The 9,776-nt window shown below is 47.4% G+C and overlaps 1 protein-coding gene across 1 annotated transcript; it reads left to right on the forward strand.

Moving 5' to 3' along the window:
* The first annotated feature begins 4,025 nt into the window (after positions 1-4,025).
* Positions 4,026-7,225, forward strand: LOC100460893 (proprotein convertase subtilisin/kexin type 7). The gene is made up of 5 exons (XM_054525163.2): positions 4,026-4,177; positions 5,007-5,101; positions 5,911-6,004; positions 6,273-6,390; positions 6,711-7,225. Exons 1-5 carry the CDS (start codon positions 4,029-4,031, stop codon positions 7,068-7,070), a joined length of 816 nt encoding a protein of 271 aa, XP_054381138.1. The 5' UTR covers positions 4,026-4,028; the 3' UTR covers positions 7,071-7,225.
* The last annotated feature ends 2,551 nt before the right edge of the window (positions 7,226-9,776 follow it).

Here is a 9,776-nt window from a genome sequence, read left to right on the forward strand (position 1 = left end):
GAACTCCTGACCTTGTGATCCACCCACCTCAGCCTCCCAAAGTGCTGGGATTACAGGTGTGAGCCACCGCGCCCAGACAGGATTTGTATGTTTAATGAGGCGCAAATTTGAATGAAACTATCTTCAAGGTTGTTGTACAACAAAAGCAAAGCACTTAACCAGTAAGAGAGACCCAGATAACTATAACGGGTGTATGTTTTGTTTTTGTTTTTGTTTTTGAGACAGAGTCTTGCTCTGTTGCCCAGGCTGGAGTACAGTGGGGTGATCTCGGCTCACTGCAACCTCTGCCTCCCAGGTTCTAGAGATTCTGCTGCCTTAGCCTCCCGAGTAGCTGGAACTAAAGGCACCCGCCACCACACCCGGCTAATTTTTTGTATTTTTAGTAGAGATGGGGTTTCACCAAGTTGGCCAGGCTGGTCTCAAACTCTCGTCAAAGTGCTGGGATTACAGGAATGAGCCACCACGCCCAGGAACAGGGTGTATATTTTGGCCTGGCATGGAATTCTTTACTTTTTCTTAAGCACACTTTTACACTCATTACATATCTGAAGTGATGACTGAAAACATTCAGGTACATTTCATTGGAAAATTACGTGGTATAGTGGGGTTCTCAAAAATGAGAAGTTCTCAAAGATCTCAAGAAAATTTTCTTGGCTGGATGTGGTGGCTCACGCCTGTAATCCCAGCACTTTGGGAGGCCGAGGCGGGTGGATCACCTGAGGTCAGGAGTTCGAGACCAGCCTGGCCAACATGGTGAAACCCCATCTCTTCTAAAAATACAAAAATCAGTCAGGCACGGTGGTGCGCACCTGTAATCCCCGCTACTCAGGAGGCTGAGGCAGGAGAATCGCTTGAACCCAGGAGGCGGAGGTTGCAGTGAGCCAAGATCGCACCGCTGCACTCCAGCCTGTGTAACAAGAGCAAAATTCTGTCCCAAAAAAAGAAAATGTACACATGCACACATCCATACACACACAGAAAGGGCCTGGGTGGATATTTACCAACGTGTTATGGAACAACATAACATCTGGGTGCTTTTTTGTTTTCATTTTCATTCATCTGCTCTTCCAATTTACCTTCAGTTAATTTGTATTGTTTATCTAATAAGAAAACCCACAATGAATGTAACTAAACCATTCAAAAGCAAAGCAACCCCCAATAAAGACAAGTCCAGAGTATGGCCGGGATGTGGGTGGCCGGCATAGCGTGGAGAAAGATCTAGAGTTAAGGAGGTAAAGCACTGTGAAGTTCTGACAATGGTGTTGTGGTGGATAATGGGAGATGGCACTCTTCAGTGAGTGCAGTGAGAGGGGACTGAGCAGAAGGTCAGTAAGGACAGGGACTAGGAAGGACAGAAAGTGGTGTCATAGAAAGCCTGAAGCCTTTCCTTTCCTCCTTCTCCTCAGTCTCTATTACCCACACACAAGCCACCTCCCTGAAGGAGGCAGTGGCATCTTAGCTGGTCTTCTGCCACCTGTCTCTTCCTGTCTCTAGTTCATCCTACCCACAGCTGTTAGAGCAGCCTTCTTTCAGCACTTTTTTTTTTTTTTTGGAGACGGAGTCCCGTTCTGTCGCCCAGGCTGGAGTGCAGTGGCATGATCTTGGCTCACTGCAAGCTCCGCCTCCCGGGTTCACGCCATTCTCCTGCCTCAGCCTCCCGAGTAGCTGGGACTACAGGTGCCTGCCACCATGCCTGGCTAATTTTTTTGTATTTTTAGTAGAGATGGGGTTTCACCGTGTTAACCAGGATGGTCTCAATCTCCTGACCTCATGATCTGCCCGCCTTGGCCTCCCAAAGTGCTGGGATTACAGGTGTGAGCCATGGCTCCTGGCCCTTTCAGCACTTTTTTTAAAAAACTCTGTCCTGGCTGGTCGCATGGCTCCAGCATGTAATCTCGGCACTTTGGGAGGCCGAGGGGTGGCTGCGGATCACAAGGTTAGAGTTCAAGACCAGGCTGGCCAACACAGTGAAACCCCGTCTCTACTAAAAATGCAAAAATTAGCTGGGTGTGGTGGCAGGCACCTGTAATACCAGCTACTCAGGAGGCTGAGGCGGGAGAATTGCTTGAACCCAGAAGACAGAGGTCGCAGTGGGCCGAGATCCCACCACTGCACTCCAGCCTGGGTGACAGAGCTAGATTCTGTATAAAAAAAAAAAAAAAAAAAAAAGAGCAACCAAAAAAAAAACCAACTCTGTCCTTGCTCAGTCGTCTATAATAGGTCTCAGTTGCTTATTTAAAATAAAAATCTTTAAAGCCCTTCCCATCCCATCCTGGGTTACCCAGCTCTTACTTTCAGTACCTGTCTGAGCTGCTGCATCTGTAAAATGAACATATTGCACTCTGCCTTGTATACTGGAATAATTTTTTTTTTGAGACAGGATCTCACTCTGTTGCCCAGGCTAGAGTGCAGAGGCACAATCATGGTTCACTGCAGCCTCAACCTCCTGGGCTCAAGCCATCCTCCCACCCTCAACCTCCTGAGTAGCTGGGACCACAGGTACTTACCACTATATCCAGCTAATTTTTTTATTTTTTGTAAAGATGATGTCTACCAGGCTGAAGTCATCCTCCTGCCTCAGCCTCCCAAACTGCTGGGATTACCAGAGTGAGCCACCATGCCTGAACTGGAATAAATTCATGGAAGAAAGGGTGCTTTAAAAAGAATTGTTCTCATTGCAACCTAATTTCTTAATAGTCTCCAGTTGAGTCTTCCACTTCAGTAGTTTTTTTTTTTTTTTAAATAATTGTAGATTTACAGGAGGTTGCAAAGGAATGTACAAGGGAAGTCCCATGCACCCTTCTCCCAATCTTAATATTTCACACAATTAAAGTATAATATCAAAACCAAGAAATTGACATTGGTACAATCCATAGAGCTTATTCAGAGTTCACCAGATATACATGCTGTCAATATTTGTGTTTGCGCTTGTGTAGCTGTATGCAATTTTATCACATGTAGCCTTGCATAACTACCACCACAACCAACATCCAGAACAATTCCATTATCACAAGACTCCTTTGTGTTACCCCTTTCTGGCCACACCCATCCCCTCCCTGTGTCCCTGGCCCTTGGCACCCATTTATCTTTTATCCATCTCTGCAGGTATGTTATTTCAACGAACGTCATGTAAATGGAATTGTGCACACTATGCAACCTTTTTCTTTTTCTTTCTTTCTTTCTTTTTTTTTTTTTTTTGAGACAGAGTCTTGTTCTGTCGCCCAGGCTGGAGTGTAGAGGCATGAGCATGGCTCACCGCAATCTCCACCTCCCAGGCTCAAGCAATCCTCCCACTTCACCCTCTCACCCTCCTGGGTACCTGGAACCACAGGTGCACACCACCTTGCCCAGCTATATGCTTCTTTTGAGATTGTTTTTTTCACTCACATAATTTGCTTGAAATTTATCCACCAGCATTAAAAAAAAATTAATTGTGCATCGTCTTCAGTGAGATGTGTGCATTTTGTCTTTGTTCATGCCTTTTCCACTGCCTAGAATGCCCTCTACCAACCCTCTCTACCAATCTGTATTCATTTCCTTCAGTGTGTCTCACTGCTGGGTGCCTAAACCCATCTGACTTATTTCTCTTCCCTTATCAATTATGTGTATTTCCCATACCATATCATTTTCCACTTGCAGGTAGGAGACAGGGACCACGCCCATCTTATCTTTATATTCCCAGCATCTAGTACAGTGCCTGAAATGGAGGAGGTACCCGGTAAATAATGTTTTGGATGAATGAATGATTGAAGTTGCTCTACTGGATTCTTATATTGTAGATAAGAATATTCTTATATTCTTATTTTGGGTATGTGTTGTCTTCCTAACTAGACTTGAAGCTACATTGTAAACTTGAGAGCAGCAACTCCATTCCATTTACTAGTATAGGCGAGGTCCTATACTAGGGTTGCTGTAGATGTTTGTATGTGGCTTCAGTGAGCGTGTCTTTGTGTACATGGGGGTGAAGTGAAGGCGTGTTTGCGGGCTGGCTTCCCAGCTGCCCAGCCTGACTTTCCACAGTCAGCAGGATGGACCTGGAGATGTCGGGGCTGAAGACCCTGGAGCATGTGGCAGTGACAGTCTCCATCGCTCACCCACGGCGCGGCAGCTTGGAGCTGAAGCTGTTCTGCCCCAGCGGAATGATGTCCCTCATCGGCGCCCCCCGCAGCATGGACTCGTACGTACACTGCCCGAGGCCTGAGCAACCTTTTCAACAAGGGCCTTTCCAAGGAAAAGAAATGGGAGAAATGGATCCTGGCACTGTCCTAAACTACTGTGGCACTGGCTATCCCTGGTGGCTGGAAGCCTTTCGTCACATGCCTTCTTCAAGTGCTAGGCCCTGCACCTCACGTGCACGTTCTCTAATCCTTCTAAGAACCCCCTAGATTAGACTTTGTAACCTCCTTTTACAAATGAGGAAACTGGCTGGGTGTGGTGGCTCACACCTGTAATCCCAGCACTTTGGGAGGTCAAGGCAGGAGAATCACTTGAAGCCAGGAGTTCAAGACCAGCCTGGGCAACAAAGTGAGACCCTGTCTCTACAAAAAATTTAAAGATTAACCTTACAGGCCTATAGTCCCAGCTACTCAGGAGACTGAGGTGGGAGGATCACTTGAACCTGGGAACTCAAGGCCGCAGTGAGCTGTGATCATGCCACTGCACTCCACTGCACTCCAGCTTGGATAACAGAGTGAGACCCTGTCTCCAAAAAAAAAAAAAAAAAAAGAAAGCAAGTCATGGAGCTAGTAAGTGCCCAAGAGAATAAGAATAAACCTAGATCCATGGGACTCCAAGCCTGTGTGCACTGCATGCTTGCTTTTTCCACCAAACCACGTTAACACAAGTTCCTCCTTCCACGAGACCCCAGCGGCAAGGGGCACCTGAGAAGCCCTCATGGCACCCTCCCAAGTTGTTTCCATGGCTACTACAGTAAGAAAGTGTTGCTGGGGGAAGGTCAGCTCTCTGGCCCACGCCTTCCACCTGTTTCTGCTGTGTTCTTTCCTCAGGGATCCCAACGGCTTCAATGACTGGACCTTCTCCACCGTGCGATGCTGGGGGGAGAGAGCCCGAGGGACCTACAGGCTTGTCATCAGGGATGTCGGTGAGTCTCCTGCCCTCGCACTAGGCCCTGCCTTTCCTGCTCGTTATCTGGTCCCTCTGCATCTCAGAGTCCCCACAGAAAGTGTCCCGTGTGCAATATATAGGGTTGCCATTGGACCAAGAGGGTTGATGCCAAGAGTGTGCCCCATCCATGAAATGGGCATTGCTATCTGAAACTGCTCATTTATACTACCTCTCATATTCCTTGGAGGAGTGACCCATCCATTTTTCCTCAGGATAGCAACAAAAAGTCCTTGTCGAAACCACATTTCAAGTCCTTTTACATATAACCATCTTTCGGCCAGCCCCGGTAGGCAGGTAAGGGCAGGACTCATTTCACCATTTTTTTTAAACTGGCCCAGAGGTTTGAGGTGACTTGTGGAAGGTCACCATAAGTGAAGGCCACAATATCCATGAATTGTGAATATCCTTAGTATCAGCGTATAGACTGGAAATTGAGCTCCACCCTCCCATCCTCCAGTCAAGTTAGGTATTCGCTAGGCCAGTGGTTTTTCAAAGCTTTCTTTAATTTGGTAGAAAGACATTTTTTCCAATCCCAGCTGAACCCCCAAAAGATGGGAGAGAAAAGCAAGGCTCTGCTTTGGAGTATAGCCTTTCAACCCTTTCCATCCCTAAGGGTACCTAGTGAGGCCCTTCTGCAGAACCTGGGTTCAGCGGGACACAGTGAGGCAGCTCCTAGAGCAGACCATGTGGCCTGAGCCCCTTTGGGTGGCAGGGCGGGCAGGGCCTCTGCTGTCTGGCATGGCTGACACAGGGGCGTGGCTCACGAGCTGCCCCTTGCTGCCCTAGGGGATGAGTCATTCCAGGTCGGCATCCTCCGGCAATGGCAGCTGACCCTATATGGCTCTGTGTGGAGTCCAGTAGACATCAGGGACAGACAAAGGTGGGTAAAGCCGCATGTGTCAGAGGGAAGGCCGGTCACAGGGGAAGGGCCGCCTAGGGAGCCCATCGCCCTCTGAACCCCAGCTGTGCTTCCCAGCTCCAGCCTCAAGCCGGTAGATGGAGCCCCGGGCTGGGAACTCACAGTCTGGGCCTCTCCTTTTTGCTGTGGGGCTTCCCTGTCTTCAGCTGTAAGGCGGGAAGATGGGTGAGGGCAGATGGTATAGGCACCACAGTCAGTGGGGCATCCTTACCCCTTTTCTTCTCCACAGGCTGTTAGAGAGTGCCATGAGTGGAAGATACCTGCACGATGACTTCGCCCTGCCCTGCCCACCGGGGCTGAAAATTCCCGAGGAAGATGGTTACACCATCACCCCCAATACCCTCAAGGTACTAGGGCCAAGACTCAAGCTGCGGGTAGACGGGACTGTCCTGTCTGGGGGATGGAGTTCTTAGTGCTTCTCAGGGTGACCTGCAGGGTGAAGGACTGGGAAGACCTGGGTCCCAGCAGTGGTTTCATAGCATTGCTCCTACCCTGCTAGCCTAAGTCTTACAGGACAGGTCTTGTCGGGGAGGGGGTGGGGGAACAGTTTGGGTGAAAAAGGCAGTCCCTAGAAGGAAAAAGACTTTCTGAGCTCATTGTCCTGGGCTGAGAAAGGCTGTAGGCTTCGGGAAACAGTGCCTCACGTAGGTGCTTGCCTCGGCCCCAGACCCTGGTGCTGGTAGGCTGTTTCACCGTCTTCTGGACCGTTTACTACATGCTGGAAGTATATTTGAGCCAGAGGAATGTGGCTTCCAATCAAGTTTGTAGGAGTGGACCCTGCCACTGGCCCCATCGGAGCCGGAAAGCCAAGGAGGAAGGGACAGAGCTAGAATCAGTGCCACTTTGCAGCAGCAAGGATCCAGACGAAGTGGAAACAGAGAGCAGGGGCCCTCCCACCACCTCTGACCTCCTTGCCCCAGACCTGCTGGAGCAAGGGGACTGGAGCCTGTCCCAGAACAAGAGCGCCCTGGACTGCCCTCATCAGCACCTAGACCTACTGCACGGGAAGGAGGAGCAGATCTGCTGACCTCAGGGCCTGACAGTGTGGGACAGGCTCTTCCTTCCCAAAATTAGGGAGCTCTTGAGAGAAAGCGGTTCTGATGCTTACATCTGGAATCTGAGGCATCCTCTGACTCCACTCAAAGAGGGTGAGGGCCTTCTTAAGATACAAATGGCAGAGAATTGCTCCCAGAGAAGTCTGGTCAAGAGCCACAGGGTCTGCCTCCAGCCAAACGGGAACTTTTGGTGAGAAGGTGTTGGACAGGGGGGATTGGCGCCCCCTTTGGGTTGGCCTCCATCCTCTTTTTTTCCACTTAACACTATCCACCTGGAAATGGGCTGCCTTGCTTTTTTTTTTTTTTTTTGAGACGTAGTCTCGATCTGTCCCCCAGGCTGGAGTGCAGTGGCGTGATCTTGGGCAAGCTTTTGTTTTTTGTGTCATTGTTTTTTTTTGTTTTTGAGATGGAGTCTCGCTCTGTCACCCAGGCTGGAGTGCAGTGGCGTGATCTCGGCTTACTGGAAGCTCTGCCTCCTGGGTTCGTACCATTCTCCCGCCTCAGCCTCCAGAGTAGCTGGGACTACAGGTGCCCACCACAACGCCTGGCTAATTTTTTGTATTTTTTAGTAGAGATGGGGTTTCACCGTGTTAGCCAGGACGGTCTCAATCTCCTGACCTCGTGATCTGCCCACCTTGGCCTCCCAAAGTGCTGGAATTACTTGCGTGAGCCACTGCGCCCGGGTGCCTCTTTGTTTTTGAGGTGGAGTTTCGCTCTTCTTGCTTAGGTTGGAGAGCAATGGTGGATCTTGGCTCACTGCAACTTTTGCCTTCCAGGTTCAAGCGATTCTCCTGCCTCAGCCTCCCGAGTAGCTGGGATTACAGGCATATGCCACCAGGCCCAGCTAATTTTGTATTTTTAGAACAGACGTAATTTCTCCATGTTGGTCAGGCTGGTCTCAAACTCTGGACCTCAGGTGATCCGCCAGCCTTGGCCTCCCAAAGTGCTGGGATTACAGGTGTGAGCCACTGCTCCCAGCCGGGCTGCCTCTTTAGTACCATCATTTGAGTTCTCTAAATGTGAATTCTTTCTAAGAAAACCCTCAGAACAATAAATATTTACTGAGCACCTACAGGTATGCCATATACTGTGTGAGCAGCTCCAAGAGAATTCCAAGATAAATTCACAATGTAAACATCATTTTATACGAGGACAAAATTATCTTGGATTATATATGCCTAAAGTAATACACACTTAGTGCTACTTGACAGCACAAGTTACTTGAAAAATTACTTGACATACAATATTAAACAGATCAACAAGACAGAAGGTTAACAAGGATATCCAGGACTTGAACTCAGCTCTGCACCAAGCAGACCTAACAGACATCTACAGAACTCTCCACCCCAAATCAACAGAATATACATTCTTTTCAGCACCACATTGCACTTATTCTAAAATGGACCACATAATTGGAAGTAAAGCACTCTTCAGCAAATGTAAAACAACATAAATCACAGCAAACTGTCTCTCAGACCACAGTGCAATCAAATTAGAACTCAGGATTAAAAAACTCACTAAAAACCGCACAACTACATGGAAACTGAACAACCTGCTCCTGAATGACTACTGGGTAAATAAAATGAAGGCAGAAATAATGATGTTCTTTGAAAGCAATGAGAACAAAGACACAACGTCCCAGAATCTCTGGGACACATTTAAAGCAGTGCATAGAGGGAAATTTACAGCACTAAATGCCCACAAGAGAAAGCAGGAAAGATCCAAAATCAACACCGTAACATCACAATTAAAAGAACTAGAGAAGCAAGAGCAAATACATTCAAAAGCTAGCAGAAGGCAAGAAATAACTAAGATCAGAGAAGAACTGAAGGAGATAGAGACACAAAAAACCCTTCAAAAAATCAATAATCCAGGAGCTGGTGTTTTGAAAAGATCAACAAAATTGATAGACTTCTGGCAAGACTAATAAAGAAGAAGAGAGAGAATAATCAAATAGATGCAATAAAAGATGATAAAGGGGATATTACCACCAATCCCACAGAAACACAAACTACCGCCAGAGAATGCTATAAACACCTCTACGCAAATAAACTAGAAAATATAGAAGAAATGGATAAATTCCTGGACACATACACCTTCCCAAGACTAAACCAGGAAGAAGTTGAATCTCTGAATAGACCAATAACAGGCTCTGAAATTGAGGCAATAATTAATAGCCTACCAACCAAAAAAAAGTCCAGGACCAGACAGATTCACAGCCGAATTCTATTAGAGCTACAAAGAGGAGCTGGTACCATTCCTTCTGAAACTATTCCAATCAATAGAAAAACAGGGACTCCCTAATTCATTTTATGAGGCCAGCATCATCCTGATACTAATGCCCGGCAGAGACATAACAAAAAAAAGAGAATTTTAGGCCAATACGCCTGATGAACACTGATGCGAAAATTCTCAATAAAATACTGGCAAACCGAATCCAGCAGCACATCAAAAACCTTATCCATCACGATCAGGTCAGGTTCATCCCTGGGATGCAAGGCTGGTTCAACATACACAAATTAATAAACGTAATCCATCACATAAACAAAACCAACGACAAAAACCACATGATCATCTCAATGCAGAAAAGGCCTTCGACAAAATTCAACAGCCCTTCATGTTAAAACTCGCAATAAACTAGGTATTGATGGAACGTATCTCAAGATAGTAAGAGCTAT

This window comes from Pongo abelii, chromosome 9 (assembly GCF_028885655.2).
Source record: "Pongo abelii isolate AG06213 chromosome 9, NHGRI_mPonAbe1-v2.0_pri, whole genome shotgun sequence".
In the NCBI taxonomy this organism is placed as follows: domain Eukaryota; kingdom Metazoa; phylum Chordata; class Mammalia; order Primates; family Hominidae; genus Pongo; species Pongo abelii.